General features: G+C 40.0%; 1 protein-coding gene and 1 long non-coding RNA gene across 2 annotated transcripts; one reads left to right on the top strand and one right to left on the bottom strand.

Annotated features, from left to right (window-relative positions):
- Positions 1-16,883: 16,883 nt before the first annotated feature.
- On the bottom strand, positions 16,884-17,838 carry LOC143114470 (uncharacterized). The gene is made up of 3 exons (XR_012984923.1): positions 17,721-17,838; positions 17,495-17,619; positions 16,884-17,306 (listed from the first exon to the last, which is right to left on the bottom strand). It is a non-coding gene; the product is annotated as an uncharacterized LOC143114470 (long non-coding RNA).
- A 3,636-nt stretch (positions 17,839-21,474) lies between these two features.
- Positions 21,475-23,974, top strand: rpl10a (ribosomal protein L10a). Its single transcript, XM_076276297.1, has 6 exons — positions 21,475-21,524; positions 21,980-22,051; positions 22,248-22,328; positions 22,749-22,897; positions 23,238-23,410; positions 23,750-23,974. Exons 1-6 carry the CDS (start codon positions 21,520-21,522, stop codon positions 23,918-23,920), a joined length of 651 nt encoding a protein of 216 aa, XP_076132412.1. The 5' UTR covers positions 21,475-21,519; the 3' UTR covers positions 23,921-23,974.
- Positions 23,975-24,800: the final 826 nt, after the last annotated feature.

Here is a 24,800-nt window from a genome sequence, read left to right as displayed (position 1 = left end):
AGAATTAACCAAAGATCCTTTAGAACACTTTATCAACCGTCTCTGAATTAACTTTGAATTAACTAAGCCTGCTGTCGGGACCAGGCTAGCTGCACAGAATAGCCTAAATCCCCATGGTAACTGCCATCTCTTTTGTGAATCCAAGTCAAGGCTAAATTCATCCAAGATAACCAAAAATCCAAGCTTAATCCCTTATCTAGTTTTTGTGAAATACCCCTCTGGTCACCAAGACAGTTAGCCTAGAAATCTAGACGCACCATAGCAACAGCAAATTACATTTGCTGCCAGGGCTAGTCTAGCAAATCTCCGTTGGCTTGTGAGCTCGAAAAATTATACTTCTATCAGGCCAATCAAATCATGTATAGAGTCGTTAGGCAGGCTTAACATAATGATTGATGGCAGAGTTGCAACAGTTTGGCTTGAATTCCCTGCTACTTGAAAACAAAGAAGATGGATGTTGCTGTTGGCGAACAGTGTGCCACGAGTTAAGCTTTTTCTAAGTTGGCAAAAGTTTGAACTAGCCAACTACCTACTCCGCTGGTGGGAAAACGCATGGGACTCATAGCGCTGTCCTATTGCGTGCAGAGGGAATTTGAAAGACAACCAATTATCCCGCCCCTCGGACTGAGCACTGCAAACGGTGAGTGCCCAGACCCTACATTTTAAGGTGGGTCTGGCTCGTCAGGCTACAAGACAGTAGGCTATGGCTGAATAAGCCCGTGCCTGAATGCTTTTAGAGGTGGTGGTACACCAGACATGGCTGAAAACCAGTGTGCCACCTGGTAGTGAGCTCTTTTTATGTTTTCCTGAGAAGCTTCTGTTGTTGGAGGAAGAGCACTCAGTTTTATAGATGCACCGGTTCCAGTTTTCTTCCTCCACATTTTCAGGTGGCACTCTGTCATCGTCCTACAGTCAGCATATGCCTTGCCAAAGCAGGCAATCAAGAAGGCAGTTGCTGAGCTGCACACTTCCTCAAGATCTGCTAGAGGTTCACCAATGATGGACAGGCTTTCTGTGGTTATTGTTTGAAGGGTCTTAAGTGCAGACATTTTACCTACATTGTAAGTTGCAGCGACAGTGTCAGCTCCTGTTAAAGCGTGCATCACCTGGATAGCCTTTGCCATGCCCTTGTTTTTTTCCGCGGTTGCTCTCAGATCTACCGTTGACCGATCTGCAACTGGGGAGCTCATATAGAGAGCACTTGTGCACTTGTAAGAGACATAGAAGTGGAGAAGAAGGATGAACACATCTGTGTCATCAGAGATCACCCGAACATTCTCTCCCTTAATACATCGAGCTATGGCATGTTGGGCAATGATGGGATCTGCCTCTTCATGTATGTCCTGTTACCCCTCCTGGTCCATGGCCAAGGCGTTGACTCAATCAACTGGTCGATGAAAATCACATTATTGAGCCCTGGGATCAGGCGAAGACTGCAGTCATTTTGTAATGCTTTCAAGTGCACTGCAGGGAGGGATTCCATATAGTGGTGGTAAAATGAGCCATATCGGAGGTAATTATGACAGCCAGCCGCTGCAAAGTAGGGTAACATAGCTTTCACTGCCGCCAGCTGCAGTGGGAAGTCTTGTTCATGAGCTCCTCGAACAAATGCTATCATGATGAACACTCCCTTTATCAGGGTGTCACTCCAGAGCTTTGTCGTCTTGCTTTGTTCAGACCGTTCATTAAGGCAGATGATCAGTTGGTCCATGCTTAAGGATTGTCTAGCAGAAGGTTGCGGAGCATCTCTTCTGTGAGCATTTCTAGAGCTCTGAAATTCTGTGGGTACTTTTTTCCACTCATCATGCAGTCCACACTTCCAAATGTACTAGAGAGAATGGCTTTCAGGGGTGGAGAGAGGATGACACAGATGGCATGAATGAAAGCCATGAGAGTGTGCATTCCCCCGAGTAGAGGGATGACATTAGTGAAGTAGGAAGGAATATGGAACAGGATGTCAACTGCAACATTATATAGTTGTTGGTCCACAGTAAATATTAAGATGTTCTGGTCTGTTCCTGCTTCACTCAACAGTGTGAGGCCTTTACTGATAGCAGTTAAAATAGTTGATGGCGATGCTGGAGTTTTGTTGATCAAAGGAAGGTAGACCAGTTTTGCCTTTGGCTTAATGACTACACCAGAAGTCCGGGCAAGTTCTCTGTTGTATCCACTCCACTCTGGACAGGATTCAAATGTGACTATGTCCTTCATGAACTGTAAGTCTATGTGAGCCCTGAACAGAGATTAATTGGGAACAGAGAAATGAAAGAGGTGGGATCTGATACAGGGCCTTTTCTGGAGGCATGATAGGGTGCTTGGGACCATCATAGAGTACCTCAGTCACTTCAAAGTTGACTGATTTGTGCCGATCTTCCATTTTCTGACGTGGAATGGTTTTCCGCTCAGCTGCAACTGGGTCTGAACTGACAGAGTCTTCAGATTGAGTGAGGACCATGGCCAAAGAGTGGCAGAGTTTTTTGCAGTTCTGCGATGAAATTTCACAGTCAAAGTTATCAGCACAGCAGTGGATCAGATTATGCCCATTAAACTTCACCTCCTCTATCCCTTCAGCCACTGTGAGAGCAGCAGAGTACTTGAACAAGGTTACCTCATCATAGGAACAGCACACACCAAACTTATGTAAAAGTGTGGTCAAGCTTTTATTTCTCCTCAAGGCTACTCCTAGGGAAATCTGGAGATCAGTTAGAGACTTAACCATATTGCCAATCAGGAGGGCAGGCAGAGAATCCCGGAACCGTCGACTCCAATGTTGACTGTAGGTTTTCCTCTTGTCCTTTGATGTTCTTATCTCATTTTGTACTTTCTTGGCAATTTTTGACATGGCTGCTTCAATTTCATCATCGTCATCATCTTGCTTCAAGAGGTGTAATAACTTGGATGTTTCAGAGGTAAATGCAATAATACTGGCAAGGCCTGGAGAGGACAAAACAATTAAAGCATCTTCTGAATGAGAATGTTTCTCTGAGTGATGATCAGTGTTGGGAGTAATGCGTTACAAAGTAACGCGTTACTGTAATTCCACTACTTTTAGTGGTAACGAGCATGTAACGAAGTATTTTTGTAAATCCAGTAACGCAATTACAATTACTGAAATTTCAAAGAGTTCGTTACTTGCATTACTCTGTTGATCTTGAATGAACGACTGCAGACAAGATGCACATTTGCTGCTTTGTCTCCCGACCTTAGCTGTGTTTCCAGTGATTGTGTTTCATGTTTAGATTGCAGATGCATTCTTTACAGTTAATAGGAGCCTCCTCACATTCCTCCTTATTTCGGATTTATGCTAAAACACACAAGAGTGCATTACGCTACAATTTAAATGGGCATCTTAAAAGCCTTTTCCCTTTCGTTTTCCATCTCGTAAGCTCCACTACAGTAAAAGCGCATTGTTGTTTATCACCGCTCTTTTTCGCCTATTGCGCAAAAGCCTCGTTATATCAATTTCTCATTCTTACAACATAGCCACGCCACAACACCAATAGTCTACGGTAGCCTATATATAGCCTTGGCACAAGCAAGCACACGTTTAACTCGAGAGGAAAATGCAGATTTCACTTACCAGATAAAGAAACCTCCAAATAGCCTACCGTAACAGCGACTTGAGTTATTTGCACAGTAGGCTATGTTTACATCGGAATTGACGTCCATGGTGTTATGGATTCATTTGTCTGCGACGGAACATGCAACTTCTCTCTGGAACACCTTATCAGATGAAGAGTAACCTTCTGCATAGTGCGCGACAATCCCAAACTCTCGGATGCATTAGGCTTTTCCCAAACTGCTGGTGCTTAAAATGCTATATAATACAACTGTGTTCAAAGCAGGATGAGGATAACCGAAGGTTATGTGTGTGTTAGCAGACCATTTGAAAATAGGCCATTTAACATTGTTTCACATTACATCCCATTGAACGAATTCCATGTTGCCTACAGAAGGATTGCAATAATAATGATAATAATAACTTACTATATTGCAGAATTCAGTGTCAGTGCACCACCATGCATACTAGTAGAAGGCAAGCAGTAGGCAGTGTACTGTACATATCTATCAAACCACCTAGATGGTGAGGGTGGCGCAAAACAAGGTCAGGGAGGCCATGCATTGTAGAATGTTTTGTGGTCGGAAAACGTTTGAGAACTCATGCACAAGGCTATTGATTTGAAGGGCCGTTGAAACTACAATAAATAGGTCCAAAAATTAGGTTTATTGTGTGTGTGACTGTTCAGTACTGTTCATATTGACATTTTAAAAGCAGACTTAAAATAACTCAAATGTTACTTTCTCTAGTAACTAATTACTTTTGATATACAGTAATTGGTAATGTAATTGAATTACTTTTGAAAGAAGTAACTAGTAACTGTAACTAATTACTAATTTTCAGTAACTTGCCCAACACTGGTGATGAGAGTGCCCCCAATCGCCTCATACTCATGCTGCAATTCAGCAGAATTCCACAACTTCGCCTTATTAAGGGACATTGCATCTACAAGTGCAAGGAAAGCTGGGTCTTCAGGTTCTTTGCTGTCACTCATGTTGAAATTGTACAGAAAATGTGTTTTACAGGCATTATGATACCTTGCATCAGCTGCAAGAAGATCAGACTCAAGCATAGATTCTACTCTTGTCTTGATGACATGTCCATGCCGGTCATTTCTCTCATGACATTTGTCTAAAATGATCTTTGTTAATTCTCTGCCATGGCTGTCAAAATTAGTACATATAAGAAAGGCAGATTTGCGACGACTATGTGGAACAGGGTCATATTCACTTGGTAATGTACATGTGGTAGGATTTATACAAAACAGACAATGTATCTTAAAATCAAATTTCAGGCCACTGTCATCTACACCAGTGTTTCCCAAAGACTGGGTTGCGACCCACGGGTGGGTCGCAGGAGATTTTATTTGGGTCGTCAGCACAATTTATGTTGTCTAATAGGCCTAACTTAGCCAGGAAAGCTATCAGTTTTCTATTAGGATATAGTTTGTTTACTGTACAACAGTCACATCCCTCTGTGCAATTTTGCATTTAGAATAGCTCTGAAACAGGGGGGCGAATGCGTCGCAGAAGGGACAGCGTGGACATCTCACTCGCAAAATGAAACATTTCTGTGGGGCGCCTGCCATGGACCTCGCAGTTGCAAAATGCAAGGGACATGAATCAGCCTATTTGCACGAACATTAACGGACACCAGCTCTTCAACTTGACCGATTAAAATCTAGTCAACTAAAGCAGACATCCGTATACCAGACATGGCTATTCAATTTGCGTCATTGGCTGTAGATAGTTTCAATTGTAGATGCACTCTTTCTGCACGGTCATCTGATCACAACTGTTTTGCTTGCCGAGCTTCACTGAAATCCTTTTCTCGCTGTCTTTTCTCACATCTTTCTATAATATAAGTGACTTGGAAGTATAACGATGCACACTTTCTATGAATAACAACAGAATACTCTCCAGGTCCTGATGTAGCATGTCACCTCTAATTTTTTCTTGATGATAGAATACTGTCCATACGAGCTTCACTGACGCACATTTGGTAGTCTTCCCCGGCTGCTCTACACTGGTCAACTCTCCCTAGCACACACTCCATCCTAGCTGGCCTACAAATAGAGAGAGTAATTTGCCAGCAGTTTACAGCATAATTTGTATGTAATTTACTGACAGACAGCACAATGGATATTTGAGGAGAAAATGCATTGGATAATGCATGAATATAAAGGTGCATAGGCTACATATAATTTGATGAATTGATTGATACTGCTTAAATGAAGTACATTAGAGTACAGCATGATTCAATAAAATACAGGCTACCAAAAAGCAAACCATATTTAACCACATAACAAGATGGCAGCTTCTTTTACTGTCTATGGATGGCAGTGCTGAGTTAGCTATAATCAGCTCTCACAAACCAGCTAACAGCTAACTACTGTGTGAGACAATGTCCCGGCGGCACGCAGTAGCACCTGTGACAGTAATACGCTTTTTTTGACAGGCAACATGGATCTGTACATACATAGGCCTGTCCCATTGCCTCAATAAAGGTAAACAGTTTTTTGGTCTCGTTTTTCAGCTTTTCTTTATGAAATGTTGTTTGTTGTAGACGTTGTTATTGTAAGATAGCCTAGTCACTTACAAGTGATTCTTTGGTCGGGACTTTCGTCCAGCTGTCTTCTGAAGCAAGTTAGTCAGGGATATGTCTTCTTTCGTCTGGTAGCAGATATTGGTTTCAGATAAGATGTTGAGATGTCATCCGGAGTGTAATGTTTTTAATCCTCAATGTCGGTAAAGTGCAGCTATAGGCTAGGATTTACCAAATAGTCAGGAGGAAATGTAGGCTAGTTGAACCCCTTAAAAAATAGTAGTTGAGGTTTTTGCATTTTTGGCATCCTTAGGGCATGTAGTCAACATTTCTTGATGATAACATCAAATTTAGGCAAACTATAGGTTTTCTGGGGTGGTTAGTTCATTTATGAGGTAACTGAAAAGGTCAGAGGTCAAATAAAGGTCATTTCAAGGTCAGAGGTCAAATAAAGGTCATTTCAAGGTCAGAGTTACATTCTCAAGGTCAGCGGCAAGGTCACTTTGAGTAAAAATCAGATAAATTACCATATGTTAGATAATTACCATTTTATTTTAGATGACTGAGGACTATATCTCAACTTAAATATTTCTGTTTGCAAGAGAAACACAATAGTAGCACCATAATGACATTATGTAGGCTAACTGACTGTTTCGTCGTTTAGAATGATAACAGCAGAGGCCAGGGATAAAGGTAAACATGTAAACATTTATTATGACCGCCGCTAGCGAAGCTAACGAAGCGGTCATATAGGGATTGTCAAAGTTTTTTTTTTTTTCCCCGTCATCTACTTCCTGAAATTTTGGTCAACGATACCCGGGGCACCGAAACACCGGGGCACATGAAATTTGGTGGGTATGTAGCCCCACTAGACTTTTACGGAAAAATTTAGTTTGGTCCCCGGGGGCCACTCCCCCTCCGCGCTGGCCCCCCCGAAACCCAAAAAATGCAGTTTTTCCTAAATAACTACCTGAACCGTGGCACCGAGGATGAAGACATTGTTATGGTATGTTGGTCTCAAGGGCCCACATCAACCTAGCCCATAATCACTCATTTGTGATTTGCACCCCCCCGGTAAAAAATGAAAATGCAATATCATTCTGCTTTAATCGCCCCTCTCTTCAGTAAAGACGTTCAGAACTGATTAACCTGACATTCTCTGGGGGTATGCCAAGTTTCGTAGAATTTCATCCATGGGGGGGTCTAAAAAATTAAGTTATGTGTACATTTAGTGACTGTACACTCATTGGCCTGTAGATGGTGGTGCACACATATACACATGCACACACACACACAGGCACCCACATACTATCAGTATTAGAACGGCCGATACATAATTACAAATTCAGTAGGATTAAAAGAAAGCCAAAATAAATATTCATCATCATCATCATGGCTGCATTTCCAGTATTGGCGATAAGTAGTCGTTTGTCCACTAGATGGCGCATCGTTGCAGTGAGACGTAATTTTGTTGGAAGTTAATCTAAAGTGGGTTGGAAAGACACTAAGCTTCCTACAAGGACAAGACTGTAGGCTACAGTAGTTTACCGCAGAGAACGTCTAAGGGTAGGATGATTTCTGCATGACATGTAATTCCCATTTCCTCTTGAAGCCGAAATAAATCTGAGAATGTTTATCGGACATGCTTGTTTTTTACTGCAGGTAGGCTACGTTAATCCTATCAATAGCAGAACGTAGGTAAAATAATGTTACCATTAGCATGGTTGAGTGATGGAGGCCAATTTGATTATTGATGTATTTGTAGAAAACCATAAATGCGTTTATAGGCTACCAAGCAAATCGATAACAGCACTAATTGTATCTTTCGACTGTCATCTCATTTGCTTATGACCATAACCTAGGCTACTAGGAGCTAAGTGAGTTAGCCACAACACAGTTCGCTACGTGATGTTTTTTTAATGGAAAATATATAGGCTACCTGAAAGATAACCTGTCTATGATGCACCCTAAACACCGGGCTGGGACATTTCAGCTCAAGGTCTCAAAAAGCATCTGAGTCAACGTTCATTCCCAAACACCCATATAGGCTACTTCAATCCTCTATTTTCAAAGGTGATTCAAGTAGGAAGAGCATGGCTCAAAGTAAAGTAACTGAAACTACATAAATTCGTCAAAGTGAATAATTTGTGTCAACTCGCCGCAATGTAGATTTATTAACGCACCCGTGATGATCTACATCTCCATTTAAACCAGATGTTTTAGAGCGCACGTTGAGATGTATTCAGGGCAGGGCTGTACCTACACATATTTCTTGCACGTGCTACAAAAATCATTCTTTGCGATGGATGATTTAGTACCAACGTTACACCGGTCAGATACAGTTTTGCCTATGGATATTCCGTGAGACTGAGGCGCTTTTTGTTTGTTCGAAGTGCGTGTTTAGGGTGTGAGAGGGGAGTCGATGTGCTTTGATTCCAGCTTGGTAGTTGTAGTCTATGCGATTAAAAAACACTTGTGTGTGAAGTATCCAAACAATGATAACGCTTTCATTATGGCTGCTTTAGCCACAGACCTTGAGCTACTGTACAGTGGGATGGGTTCCATTTAGAAGTGTCCACTTCATTCGCCCTTTCCGTGATTCACAGCTACGTGAAATGTATTACTACTGATATGCAAAACTATTAACTTTTCGCCAAGAGGTGGCAGCTTGATACTGTAAGGTGTAAGCCATTGGTTCCAACGGAGATTTTATTTGGGTCGCCAGCATAGCCTAGTGACAATTTGTGTTGCGTAATAGGCCTAGCATAGGGCCTACCTTATATAGCTTATAGTTTGTTAACAGTCACGGTTTTGTCATAACTCCCTCTATGGATTTTTGCATTTAGAATAGCTCTAAAACCGGGGGGCGAACACGTCGCAGTGCGTGGATATGTCAATCGCAAAATTAAACAATATTTCTATCGGGCGCCTACCATGGACTAGGCTGGGTGAAAATCAAAAGATTGCGTCAAAAGATTGAGCTTAACCATGGACCTCATCATGGTTGCAAAATGCAAGGGAACATGAATCAGCGTATTATTTGCACAAACAATAACGGACAGTAGCTCTTCAACTTTGCCCGTTAAAATGTGTATGAACAGTCTCGCAACGCATTTCATGAAGGCCCTTTTGGACATGTCAGTTATTTGCACCACTGGGTAAAACGGCATTTTGTTTTAGACTACTGGTATTTAATTTGTGCATTGACAATAAAGCTGAATATCATTTGAACTAGATGACTAAACTTATGCATATGTAGAAGAAGAAACATTCACAAAAATCCATGACATGACCTCTCTTCTTGATAGCTGTTGAAAACTGCATGGAACTGACAGGGATTGTTTTGTTTAATAATAAATAAATAAATACATTATGCTGCTACCTTCTGCTTTTCCCAGTCCAGTTGCAATGGATGGACTGTGATGAACTGGATGGACTGTGATGAACTGCCCTATTTGTGATTGTTTAGAGATTTTAAAGGTTTTATAACAATGTTACAGATTTTTTGGTCTTTCCAGCTATACATTTCAATGATATAGGATGGCCCGCCAGGCTACCAGTAGGCTACTTTGTGTGCGGAATGTGTGCAAACACACATTCCAAACAAGCATACACAAAAGTTTCAAGAGTGGGGGATGGAGTAGAAGATGGAGACAAATTCATTAATATGATTTATTTTCGCAGAATGGATGTGCAGGACTGAGCGGCGGTCATATTTTGTACCGCTACGCGGTACATCTAGTTTAAAATAAATATTACAATTAAATTTAAATTATAACAACAAGATAAATATTCTAGAAAAAAACTTGAACAAAATGTGAACCTATTGGTCATCATCTATAGAAAAACAGAACGATCTGATTAAGGTCACTACCAAACATTTCTCAATTGATTCTATAGTACTTTTTTTCACGTAGAATCCATTTCTGCTTGGGACATATTTATATCACGCATAGTTAATGAGTAATTTGCATATTTAATACATTAGCAAATATAAATGCATATTAAAAAAATGTACTGATACTATGGCTGTAAGTAGATACATTAATGGCTTTAGGCCCAAATAATATTCAAATTGTATCAAATATAACAAATGATCATACAAAAGTATGTTTTTAGATAGGATATTGCAGTTACATTATGCAAATTAGGCAATTTTTTTACCTTTTTCGTTCATGTGCGACTTCACCTTTACAAGAACATCATGGCAAAGCAATTATGGATGTTTTTACTTAATTAGTGTAAACATACACTCTGCATTATTTTGTGAGAGCTAATTTGCATATGGGTATCATTTTATCAACTAATTTGCATGCGAGGATGGGTCTGTAAAGAAATAGATTCTATTTTTGAGGCTGTATTGTAACTGATCTTCCTCTGCAGTTGTCCACAGTGTTGGGAAAGTTCATTTTCTACGTGAACTAGTTCAAAGTTCAGTTCACAAATTTTAAAATGAACTAGTTCAGTTCATAGTTCATAATTCAAAATTTTGAACTAAGTTCACACTTTCCAAAAATGAACTAGTTCATAGTTCTTTTTTTTTTCATATGTTGCTGCGAGCTATTATTTTTCAAAATTATTGCCACAGCCCATATAGAATGCAGTTAATTTGGGTTGAGGATCTGTCTTGACAGTCTTTTGATTTTGTATTGGCTTGCACATACCTTGAAAGGCTAGCCAGGTGCTTCAGTTCAATGTGCCGTTTCAGGTTTGCTGTGGATGTGACTGAAGTGCGGGCAAAGTTTGCACAGAAATGTACGATTTTTCCCATCCTCACCGACCTTGTCATAAAACTTGTTTAAATGATCATACGACGCCTCCTTGCTGCTTTGTCGTCTACATCAGCCTTTCTCAAACTTCTTTGACCTGAGGCCCAGTCAAGGCATACTTTGGGGTCATAGGGCCCACCTACATGAACCCACCCCCTCCTCCCACCCCCCATCAAATTATAATGATATCACAATTATTATTATTTTTATACTATATTGCTATACATGCACTTCAAAACAGTCAATGTTTAAAGTGCTAAGATTGTTCACAAAAGTTTGTGAAAACATGCACATCAGAGTACTGCTTTACTACTGTAAAATATAATTAGGCCTGCAATGTTTTTGCATTGTTGGATGATGCTTGCATGAGAAATACTTCTCAAAACAAAAGCAATTATATGGGTGCCGTTGTTTTGGGATCTTTCCCTCATGCAAGCATCATACACTGATAGAATATTTATATGCTATTTAAATACATTTCATTTGAATGCCTGATTGTAAGGATTCAGGAAACACAACCAGCTTTTGTGAATGGTAAATGGCGGATCAGATCATGCGTAAATCACTGATCTGGAGATCTTTAGCTATCTTTAACTAAGACTAATTAATAGCTTTTGGCTGACTTTAATACTTAATGCTAGACAGTGTTTTATATAGTCTGTGCTCTGTTTTTATGGAAGTTGCGTAAATCCACGTCGTTCTATTAAATGTCGTTTCATAATTAAATAGCCTTCCAATAGGTTGAGCTTAGCTTTGCTACCAACGTGCACACGCATGCATTGAATAAACGCTCATACCACGACTTAATTCTATGCCTCTATGTTTGATGACACCAAATTAACAAGTATTTCCTACTAATTGCAGAAACGTTTGTTTTCTTTTTCTGTCCGCGGTGCCTTGATCAATTGCGCAGCAAATTATCAGACGATGCCCCGGGAATAATTTCACTCTGCAGACCAGCATTGTCCACGTTGCGGACCGTGGCCCATAGTTTGAGAAATGGTGACCTGCATGCTGCCATATTAAGGCCTTTTTACGGTGTGTTTTAGCCGGGTTTTCATGTGGAAGGCTGTGTAGAAATCTGGCACCCTATTGAACGAATTAAACTGAAAGAGCGTGCCGTTCACAGACACCAGAATGAACGAGTTCACAGTAACGTTCATCAGGCAGTAATGCAGGACGTTCAGTTCAAGTTCGGTCAAAATATGAACGAGTTCATGAACTTTCGTTCAATGAACGCGTTCAGGCACAACACTGGTTGTCCAATAACTGTAATAACTAGATGTACCGCAGAGCGGTACAAAATATGACCGCCGCCCAGTCCAGCACATTTTTTCCACAAAAATAAATCACGCTGAAAGGCCTATATGATTCTAACTGTCTCACTAAATTGCATTATCCACACTCAATTCTCACTGGTATCTGCTAGACAACAAGTACCAAAACATGATTAGTTCATAGATTTCACACGTAAAATTAATTTTATACAACACCCCCATCTTGCCTGTTCATAATTCTGAGAAATTCTTGTGTGCATGTGTGTGTGTACATGTTTATGTTTATGTGTGTGTGTGTGTGTGCGTGCTTGTGTGTGTGCCTGCGTATGTGCCTGTGTTTGTGCATGTGCATGCATGCGTACATATGTCTACTGTGTGAGTATGTGTCATAAGTTTGATTACTGTGAATGTATGTGTGTGCGTGTGTATCTGTTTATGCACATGTGTGCACATGGAATGGGTTAAGATGACCCCTGGAGGCAAACATACGGAAAAAATTGGCACTACGGTTCTCAAGATATTAACAGAAAACTGTGTCTGCCCTACCCTCCTTTCGGGGGGGTCCAGTCCAGCGGGGGGGGCTACAGATCAAAAAGAAAAAGAATGGTTCCATGCTATCCATGTGGGGTTACATGCCCACCAAGTTTCGTGCACCCCGGTCTTTTTCAATATTTTATTGTAAGGCCCCCCATGAACGAAAGTTCACGAAACTTGGTATGCATTCTGAGGGTGTCATAATGATCCTACACATTTGTTCCTCGCGATGCAAGGGGTAAAAGTAACATGCATCATTACTCGAGTGTGTAACATGCATCATTACTCGAGTGTGTCGCAGAGACAATTCAGATTGTGCTTTTGCGAGATTTCCAGGGTAGCACTTTACAATACAGTAAGGAGACGTGATGTTGAACTGCATGTGCTGATGCCATTTAACCCAAATGCCCCAGCAGCAGCACGGAAGAGGAGATCTTATCTGACAGAAGAGATGCAATGTCTATAGTGAGGTATAGTGAAGCAAAGTAATCTCGGTCTAATGTTAGACTACATTGCAAAAATATCACCATGCATTCATAACCTTGTGATTCAGTGAGAGTGAGCTCAAAACATCGGAAAGTATGTCTTTGTGACATTTCTTTATTTACATGAACAAAGAAAAATGCCAGCCATGGAAACAATTGTGGCAATTTCCTCCCATCCCTATTTAACCAAAGCTAATTTGGGTGGTATTCTCCCATCCCCATACAATGCCACTTCTCTGTCTTTTTACGGCCCTGACAAGAACGTCGGTCTCATCGGCTGTGAACCACTCCTGGCGTGCACCTGGCAAATCAGACATTATAATAGCAATCCGCCATGGGACAAGCGTGCCTGCTTTTAAAGGGAATGTGAGAAGACGCTCTGATTGGTTTATTGCATATGACGCCCAAACAGGGGCGTAGATTTGCGTGGGGACCGAAGGACGTGTCCACACCAATGTCAAATTACGACTGAAATGTCCCCACCAATATTCAGGTTGAAATGGGGGGAAAAGCGCTCACATGCGCTACACAGAGTTAAATCATTTCTCACTTCAGTGCTGCGGATCATCTCGTACAGATCTTGTAATGTGCAGTAGCCTATAAGGGTAAATCGCGCTGATTTGAAGTTACCTATAATACCGTATTTTCCGGACTATAAGTCACACTTTTTTTCATAGTTTGGCCGGTCCTGCGACTCAGGTGCAACATATATATATTTATATATATGTTTTTTTCCTCTTCATGAAACATTTTTTGACTGGTGCGATTTATACTCCGATGCGACTTATAGTCCAGAAAATACGGTAACTACCAGTGAGCCGCAGCATGCAGCGCTTCAGCTTTACTTCACTACAAGCATGAAGTGCGTCCAAATTCACCCATTCTTCTCTGTTGAACTCCTTGAGAAGTAGGCTACTCATCACACATGTGTCACATGAAGGAGCCCTTTCTCAGCTTTTAAAAGGTGCTAGCTAGCCACTGTTTGCTGTGATAAACAGTTCGTGAGAAAAATAACTTCAAGAGATTTAATAATTATTCTCTGCGCCTATCTCCACATCCATTCGTCTCGGTGGAATATCGTACACACTCTTCACGCAACACATGACAAACCATATATCAGAATAAACAGCAGACCTTACCGAACACAAAGGTGTAATGCATTCCCGTGTATAGTTAGCTGTTCCGGAGTAATCCGGGTTTGAAATAAATTATAGCAAAATTCAACATGGTCTTTCGGCTGCATTTCTTAAAACTGAGCTGTGCTTACATCACCTAGATATCTGTAAATATTAGAATCAGAGAATATACAGGCAGCTCACGGTTAAGACTTTGTCAATGTAGCCTTAATGATTTCTTTTCACAAAATGCTAAGCATGCATGTATTTAAGTTTCTTAAAACTGAGCTGTGCTTAAATGGGCATGATTTCATAACAGACCAAATAGAAAATAAATGTTAAATATAGCCTACATATCTGTAGCCTACATATTAAAATCAGATTATGTAGGCTACACAGTGTAGTTAGATCAAGTTGAACAGTAGCACATTTTAATCATGGGTAGTAGTTGGACAGTAGCACATTTTAATCAGTTTATATATCTATAGTGGCTGGTGAAAGAGTTGAATGTTTTTTTTTTGTTTTTTTTTCCGGGGGGGTTAGTGGGTAGTGTCCCCACCAAAGCTCAGACCAAACCTACGCCCTTGCGCCCAAACCACACCTATGAGTAATGCCAACATTTTAGATTTGTGTCGGGCACAAGAGTAATTTATCCTGCCGGTATAATAGCAGCAGTGCCTGAGATCCGCCCACAAAGCTACTTGCATTTGATACTTCCGATCGTTAGGATAGGGCCCTAAGTCTTCTTTTGAGTGGACAATCATTTGATGTGTTTGCTGTGGATGTGTACTACCATGGAAGCTGCTACCTGTCATTTGCCTTCCCTTACAGCTGCTCAGAGACTACACTGGACAGAGAAGAAATGGAAAAATTGAAATATTAGGCTATATTTTGGCAATCTAAAACGCATGGTCACTGGCAAATAGCTTAAACAAATTTCGAGGTTTTCCAGTCCACATTGGGTGTGGTTTTGTTATCAAACGTCGGCGCCTAGAGCAAAAAGGTTGATCTTATGTTTCTTAATCAGTCATGGGTGTGTTTTGGGCGTAATATCCTTTAAACCAATGAAAATCACATCAGTCATTCCCTTTAACAGCAAGCAGCGCAACTTCAAACACCGTATCAGTATTTTGATAGTCAGCAGCGCAGTTGAAGGAATCTGTTTGCACGCCAGGCCATATGGAACTAACCTGACTCCGCCAGATGGATTTGCTCCGCATATCCATCTGGGAACTTTTCATTGAAGAACTTTTGGGAAGGGGCGGACATACTGGTTAGCTGATTGGATAAACCATCTGTCTATCACCACCTTTGTTGGTTATCGACGGGCCAAATCAACCAATTAGATGAACAAAGTATTCTTCTAATGCCGTTTAACATACAATTAAGTTAGGTAACGTGACAAACGTTAAGATGTTTTAACTTACCATTTATGAACCTAATCAACGACAATTCCCATCAAGTTTTCACGGTAGGCCCTACACTTCTGAAGATAGTATATTCCTCCATTATGAACTGGAATCAGCCGTGGAGGATGTCTGTGTCGTTCATTCCTCCCAGCTGCATGGCTGAGACTCATAGCTTCACAGTTTACCCAGGAATACTTTCTAATTTGAATAAAACTTGCGCGATAGCTATGCTCATCTCTGTGGATGCCGTCATGTTGTTCGTTGCGTCACACCTCAACCCGCCTCAAAGCCAACGCTGATTGGACGTTCGTTTGGTGAACTGCTCCAAATTTTCTTTAACGGAAAGTATCCAGACTGATCTGCGAGTGAAACCCTGAAGCTCGCGAGATCAGGATGGTCTCACGAGGCTAATATGGAACAGGTATTCCACTAAACCATGCTTTACTTAAACCTAGCAGAGTATAGCCTACACACATCTGCATACGTCTATTATTTGAACTCATTGGCAAAGTGAAACTAACTTCACCGTGGTGTCATAGTCAAAGACAAAACAGTTATACACACTTTCACTATTGACTGACAATGGGTTACCATCGAAAACATAGCCTGAAAAAAGCAACACTTACCCCAATAATATTCGAATGACTGAACAAAAAACCACACTCTCAAAAAGGATGTGTTGGAAACAACACATTTTTAACACATCAATGTGTTTAGGTAAGGACAACACATGTTGTGTTATTTTTTGTGTTAAACCCATGTAACACAGTTACTGTGTTGATATTTTAACACACCTGTGTGTTATAGTTGACACAATTTGGTAATGGTTAACACAGTTACTGTGTTTATATTTTAACACACCTGTGTGTTATAGTTGACACAATTTGTGTCAATTTGGTTATTGTTACTTTCATTTGGTTATGGTTATGCTTTTGTCCAAAGCCACATACAAATACAAGACAATATAATACTTAAATTTAACAGGGAGCAAATTAAGATGTTGGTCAGACTATTAGAAGGATAATAGCAATAATAAACAACAATGTCAATTCAATCACAGCATAATGAAGTGCATGTTGCCGTTTTATTTATATTTTTAGTATATTTATGGATCTTAGCAGATAAGACAATTATGAAATTATTTAAACCAAATAGTGTGTGCAATAAAGATGAATTCCTGACAGCCTAATGTGAAATTATGTATTATTTATTACAAATATTGTACACATAAACATTACACAAGTTCATAACGAGGGTTTACAAAAATATCATTGTTAAAAAATATCAAATGTATTGGTCTAAAATCAATTAAATCTCTTATACTAATTAGTTTAAAGTCCTCTGTTCTCTGGACAGCAATTGCATGGAAATGGTTATGGAAAAACTTTGTAACAAGTATCCTTAAGAAAAACATTTTGATTTTCACTTTCTGGTGAAATGTGCATAACTTCTCAAACCGTTTTCCTTAAGAGGAATGGCAAGTTTGTCGTTTTCTGCAACAATGATGTATTGGGCGGAGGCGGAGGGATCTGCAATGCACACCAAGTGGGGCTGGCGATGTTCTACTGATCTATCAGGAGGATTGTTCAGCACACTGGAAATGCTGGTTCCAGTCTGTTATTTTAAAGAAAGAACAAGAACATAAACAAGTCATTAGACATGTGCAGGGTTTCAAACCATTTACAAATTGACAATACTCATTTTACATTATACCAGATATAACATTGCACCATAAAACATACAATATAGGCGTTCCGTACTATAAGCACACAAAAGAAACATTTACTATAGGAGGGGCCTACCGGTTTTATATCCAAAAGGTAGCCCGAAGCTGACTTCACACTGCATTTGGTGTTCCCTTTGCCCCTGCCTGATGCAGTGGGGGGCAGCAGATGGACAAGCTTATGAAGAGCTCTGTAACATGAAACTATAAAAACAAACAAATTTAGTAAACTCTTACTTTCTTGTTAAAATCAATTGCATTCATTCACTGTAGCACAAAAGCTTAATAGAGATAATTCCTCCTACCATCAATCATGCTCAGGAACTGGTGGCAAGGCAGCTGCAGGTTCACTTGTAGACATTCTCTCCCATTTTCGGATGAACAGCATCTTTTCCAGGAAACATCTTTCCAAATTCTGTGTCAAAGTACATAAATGGACAAAATACAGTCATTTGAATAATTAGAATGATATCAGAAGGGGTTAAAGACAGTTCATCCAACTATCATTATTTTCATCTTTATTTTACTATTTTTATTACAAATAGGTCATTTGAAAAATTAGAATGATATCAGAGGGATTAAAGACAATTCATCCAACTTTCATTATTTTCATTGTCCCAAAACAATATGCACTCACCATATGGCATGTCCACAAAGCGTGTAAACTCTGCAAAAACCTCCAACGTTGGATGTCTAGCAGCAATCCACAACCTTGTAGCTGCAACAAAATAGATTATTATAAATTTGATTTCACACCATATTGTGAACACATAACTTATTTCAACTTCCATACTGTTTATTTTTTAAATCATTCAGCATTTCCAAAATAAGAACACACAATCTGGGTGACTAACGTTAGCGAACTGGTCAGAAACGAAATGTTACTTTAGGTTATTATCAAAATGGCAGCATTGATTACTGTTTCATTAATGCGTCACATTATTGCTTAAACTGCACCCCAAAAAAGCAAACTACACACTCTATAAACTATAAAAGATCATCATAACGTTGTGCATAGATGTAGAAGCTAGTTCAACACTGGGTCTACTAACTGCATGCAATATCGTTTCATCAAACCGTGTTCACTAACGTTAGTGTCGCGTTCGGAATGCAAATGTGTTTTCCCTTGGCAGCGTGGTAGCTTCTAAATGCATTAAGTTCATTCATCATTGTTAACTTGCTAGACTATTTGTGAACATGTTCTAATGTTATGTCGTGGAGCAGAAGAGATATAACTGCATAGGCCTATAACAAAAACGACTACATTCACGTTACCTGACCTTATGTCTATTATGGCTTGTAACGTTAACCACCGATTGTTCAGAATAAAACGGTCACCGTTATCTATGCAAGTAAAAGTGAATCAGCTTCTAAATAAATAACGGTGGTTATCATGATTTATAGTAGTTATAGTAAGTTAGATAGTGTTGTAACTTATCGTAATTTGTAACGTAGATAGTAGTTTGTAGTTTTGACATCCTGAGCCATACCGTTAGCATTTAATACCTTGTTAGCACTAGCTACAAGGTCATACCAGTTCCCACAAACCTTGCTAACGTTAGCTGTCCATAGCTAAAACTTTAGCAGCTACCCAAAATGCGGATTTACCCACATAGTAATACGAGATGACGTAACGTTACAATATTTTAGTTTCTACATGTATGCCAGTGTTTTTCAGAGTGTGTTAATGTAAGGTCAGGATTGACTTAACATGGACTAGCATAACGATTGCTAATCAATAACCTAACGTTAGCTGCTAGAGCTACTTGGCTAACAATCGATGCTGGACTTTATTATCATTTAACCTTTACAATATTGCAAGTTGCAACAGTCTTTAAAATAAACATAACAAATACGTCTGAAGACATGGGTCTACCTTACCTTTTATTCAGACATTTAATTCCACTCTATGTGCCACTTGCAACTTCTTCCAGTGCGCCAAAATGAAGTGCTGAGAAAAGAACCTCTCCTCTCAGGGTAACGGCTCATCCAGGACACCAGGGATTGGCCAATAATTTAACACATTTTGTGTTGGGCAGTATATTCCAGTAATATAACACAGTAACAACACAAAATAACACAAATTGTGTTAAAATTGTGATAACACAAAAAATGTGTAATTATTTAACACATCATTTTTGAGAGTGCAAAAGGGCATTTAAAGGACATTTATCCTGCAGTGGAGTTGCTGCTTACATCTCGTGACAGTGCGTCTTCAGCTGTGCTCCATATGTGCCTATGTGCTTACTATGAGTATGCATTGGCATTTTTGTTATATGTGCATTATTTATGTAAATGTACTAATATAAATATGACCAGAATTTTTCACTGCAGATAGAATATTCTTTAACTAATCATAAAATGTCACCCAAACATAAGTGGGACAATCGATACCCTTTACTTCTGCTAATTAGTCAAAATATGCAAAATAGCTCATTAACTATGCGTGATATAAAAAAATGGATATTTACTATTACTGTATACTATTTCTATAAGTGTTTTACTATTACTAAATTAAGTGGACAACTGGAGGGGAATATCAGTTACAACACAGCATAAAACAGTATTTGTAACAATATGAATATTTCTTCACAGACCCATTATTGCATGCAAATTAGTCAACAAAATGATGCCCATATACAAATTAGCTCTCACAAAATAATGCAAAGAGTGTATATTTGCACTAATTAAGTAAAAACATTCATAATTGATTTGCCATGATGTTCTTGTAAAGGTGAAGTGGCACATGAACAAAAACTAATTTGCATAATGTAACTGCAATATCCCATCTAAAAACATACTTTTGTATGATCCTTTGTTATACTTTTTTACAATTTGAATATTATTTGGCCATAAAGTCATTAACTTATCTACTCACAGCCATATTATCAATACATTTCTTTATTGTGCATTTATATTCACTAATTTATTCAAATATGCAAATTATCTCATTAACTATGCGTGATATAAAAATGTCCCAAGCAGAAATGGATTCTATGCGAAAAAGTACTATAGAATCAATTGAGAAAAGTTTGCTAGTGACCTAAATCAGATCGTTCTGGGTTTTGCCCTGTCTACTGAGCCTAGTTCATCTTCATTTGACTTCTTTGTCAGTGGATTAAGACAATTATGGCTAGCCTTGCATGTACAAAAAACTGTACAGCCAATAAGATGGCATTTGCAGTTTGCCCCCTTACACCCAGACTTTTCACATCCACAACGGAATAATTCTAGGATTTCATCAGGAGCCAACTTTGTCCCCGGTGTAACAGTACGCGGCTTTAAAGCAACACCAAAGAGTTTTTTGTACCTTAAAATAATGTTTCCAAAATCGTTTCAGTGGTTCATCAACTCGTAACAGGGTGAACGGCAATTCTGCATTCTCTTCACGGCCCTCTATCGGCTATAACCACACTATGTAAGTTTGCCAGATCAGGTAGCGGATCTGTAGTTCGATGGAATGAGACATAAGAAACTACAAATTTGACTTGCATCTGATGTCGCAATACATGCAAAATATTCTACCTTGCAAAATATTCTACCTTGTCTGTGGACATCGTTATTTGCAAAGCCGGTGCTGGATAAACAAATAGCGTGCGTGCGACAGAGGGAAAGTTCTTTGGTGTTGCTTTAAGACAGAACCATCTTGCTCCCATCCATGATCTTCTTTGGGAAATCTTTCAGATCAGATGCCACCTACTGGTAAAATGAATTAATGGAGCAACATATGCAGCAACCCCATCAAATGTGCATATCAAGGATCACTCAAGACTGTCTGGTCACTGACCAAACTTTTTTACGGGGTTGTAGCCTAGCCTGCATAGGCTTGTTGCAATTCCTTCTATAAATAAGTGAATAAATTCAGCCTAGAGACAATAAAAAGGCAGAACAGAGTTGTGAGACGCCCTTTGAAAATGTATTAAACATTGTTAAAAACAAACAACATGTGTCTTCTGAAATAAAACGCAGCTGCTTATGACTCTACAAAGATGGCCGACATTTTAAGACATTTTAAAAGCATCACTCCCAGCTTCTATATTATGCGTAACTTCCGTCTCCTCTCCCTCTTTCAAGTCTGTGCGTGGCGTGAGACTACAAGCTAAAATGAGGTGAGATTGGAATTGCCGTATTTTCTCAGAATGTGACATTATTAAACGGATAATTTTGACATTAACTATGGTTGTCGCATTTCTATATGCTATAGGTAGTTGGAGGAGAAAAATGCAGTTAATGATCTTCACCGTGCTGACTAGTTTATGTCGGTGCACATAGCTAACGTTAGCTGTCTAGCTCTTCAACCCTTACCTAATGGACAAAATCCACTTTAATCTTGTACTTAATTGTAGTTCTATGTGCATGCTGATTAGCTAGGATCGTTTGGAAAGATATTAAAATTGTGTATTTGTGAGTATTTTATCGAGATGAGTGAGATGTTGTATGTTTCTTTACCTTCTGTAATCAGTCAGACATTTATTCATCTTACTTTGTAAATCTGCTGGTGGAAGAGCGGGATTCAAATAGTGTACAATTTGTCATTTAAGACTCTTTTACTTATTATTTTCAGCAAGGTCTCAAGAGACACACTATATGAAGCGGTCCGTGAGGTCCAGTCTGGCTCTCAGACCAAGCCCAAAAAGTAAGTTGAGTCTGAAATCTATGCCATAATGTTAGCCCTGAAACGTATGCCATAAAGTTAGTTAAGCTTAAGCTAAGCCAGTTTATTAGATATACATATATTGTTCTAGAGCTGTATGAAAATCTGTCCAACTTCCACTGACAGCTGTCAAGTGGCTTGCAGCATGTTCACTATATAATAATGCTTTCCTGTTTAGGTTTTTGGAAACTGTGGAGCTCCAGATTAGCTTGAAGAACTACGACCCTCAGAAGGACAAGCGTTTCTCTGGCACAGTCAGGTTCGGTACTTTATTGTTTCACCCAAGCTTCCCCCTGTCTAACATGCGTCCTGCCTACGTTACATAGGTTCACGTGCAGTTGCACGATCAGGCAGGCCATGGGCAGATGGGGGAGAATGATCCTGGGTAGTCTGACTGAGCCTCCTCCCTCACTGGGTTGGCGAAGCAGACGGACCCTTACCCTGGGTCTTAAAACATGAGGGAAGGTAACGGGTGACCGGGCCTTAAAACCTGTGAACCCAATGCCGACCATTTTGCCATGTAATGTAGTCTGTGCTGTCGACAGGACAACATCAGAGGTGGTAAGGGTAAGGTCCTGCTTTTACTGCCTGGTAGGTTTTGGAAAGCGAATCTTACTTACTGCATTGGTGTTTTTATCATTGGTGATACTCAACTCAACTCCCCCCAACTCCCTGATAGGCTGAAGACCACACCACGCCCCAAGTTCTCTGTGTGTGTCCTTGGTGACCAGCAGCATTGTGATGAGGCCAAGGCAGCAGACATGCCTCACATGGACATTGAGGCCCTGAAGAAGCTCAACAAGAACAAGAAAATGGTGAAGAAGCTTGGTGAGTAATGTCTTTCCAGTTCCAAGTTTCACTGTATTGTCAATGACTAGGAGCTTTCTACAGCTTGAATTGGTACAGGACTTCCATGGCTAAGTACTTTCTGTCTAAAATTGGGATGGATAAAATATTGCTGTGGTCATCTTTATGGTATTTTATTGCAATGACTATGAAATTGGTGTTCACCACCATCCTGGCCACAAGTCACCATCTTAACAGGCTTGAGAAACATCCAGACAGATAATGGATGAATAGATCAGTACACATTATATAGGAATAAGTGCAAAATAGTGGTGTTAAGGTGGTAATAGAGCAGCACCATTTATATCTCTCTGGTCTTCAGCCAAGAAGTATGATGCCTTCCTGGCCTCAGAGTCGCTGATTAAACAGATCCCACGTATCCTGGGACCCGGGCTGAACAAGGCTGGCAAGTTCCCCTCTCTGCTCACCCACAACGAGAACCTCCTCACCAAGGTTGATGAGGTCAAGTCCACGATCAAGTTCCAGATGAAGAAGGTATGTGCTTCCAGTACCCAGAGTGTTTGCTTAAATATCAATAGTAATTGTTTCGCTGGAGGACATGGATGGGTATTATGGAGTAAATGGTGCTCATCGTTTGAAATTTAAGTTGATCACATATTTGAAAATGGAAACAGTGCAAGTGTTAATGAAAGCTGTTGGTTATCCTTTGGGTCTATCAGTAAAGCAGGGAAATAGATTCCATACTCAAAGAGCGATACTGACGGGGGGGACATTTCTGTATTATATCCAATGATTTAGTTTAAATGGGAAGCAATTTACTAACTGTGGAGATTTCTTGGATGTTTAACTGAACCGCTCTGCTGTCCTCTGTAGGTGCTGTGTCTGGCAGTGGCTGTGGGCCATGTTAAGATGACTGAGGACGAGCTGGTCTACAACATTCACCTGGCCGTGAACTTCCTGGTGTCCCTGCTGAAAAAGAACTGGCAGAACGTGCGGGCGCTCTACATCAAGAGCACCATGGGCAAGCCCCAGCGCCTCTACTAGATGGAGCTCTGGCTCCTGCAACTTTTCTACAAATAAAAAAAAAATGTGGGCAAATCCTGTGTCTTGCTTCATCCCTGCTTGTGTTCCCACTGAATGCATACATTCCACATACACAGAATAGTTACAGTAGCACATATTAGGATATCTCAATTTCTTGTCACACCCTACAATAAAAATGTGACTGCAGATACATTTTTAGATTAATCCAAATACCCCTTAAATGTCAGGAGTATTCCTGTCCATAATCCTAGCTGTAATCATGGATTTGTGACATTATTGGTAACAACTTCTAGACCGTTAATTATGTGAAGCCAAATGCACCTGTTGGTAAAGATATTTCAGGTTTCTCTTATGCTACCTTTGGAGCGTGTCGGCTCTGAAGGTGAAAGCCTTTTGCCGTACGGGTTTGACGTCCCTAACTGGGTCTTATGTATTTAGCTTCTAATGAGATTATCTGTCACCAGCAGAGTGACTGCTACAGGCAAAGAAATCAAGGGAAGTTGCATTGTAACGCGCTTTTACGGTCAGTTGCGTTTGCACTGGACATTCCTTTAGTAACGATGAGAAATATAACTTGGTACTTTTGACTGGCTACGACCTGATGCTACTTGCTCATCTCGAGGTTGGTTCTGATTTAATTAGCATGTAGCTTACCTGTGCCTCGAGTTGGGTGAGGTCAAGGGACCTATGAGGCGCTGAGACAGAAAAAGCATGAACATCACATGGGGTACGAATATTGGGCGATGAACGTGTACACTTTGTACATCGGATATCTAGACAGTGCTGAATTTACTGCTATCGTGTTGATGTAAGTTATGTTATGTTCAGCGCGTAGGTTGTGCTGCCACCCGGCCTGTGGTCTCATGGTTTGCCAATTGTT

This window comes from Alosa pseudoharengus, unplaced genomic scaffold, assembly GCF_046254945.1.
Source record: "Alosa pseudoharengus isolate Yale_2024_CS ecotype anadromous, Long Island Sound unplaced genomic scaffold, YU_APseudo_1.1 YU_APseudo_1.1_scf_9, whole genome shotgun sequence".
NCBI lineage: Eukaryota > Metazoa > Chordata > Actinopteri > Clupeiformes > Clupeidae > Alosa > Alosa pseudoharengus.
Note: the sequence above shows the minus strand (reverse complement) of the source record. Positions and strands in the feature narration are given on the sequence as shown.

Coding starts and splice junctions, on each gene's coding strand:
- rpl10a (XM_076276297.1), top strand. Junction 22,329..22,748: donor CGTTTCTCTGGCACAGTCAG/GTTCGGTACTTT, acceptor ACTCCCTGATAG/GCTGAAGACCACACCACGCC. Junction 23,411..23,749: donor TCAAGTTCCAGATGAAGAAG/GTATGTGCTTCC, acceptor TGTCCTCTGTAG/GTGCTGTGTCTGGCAGTGGC.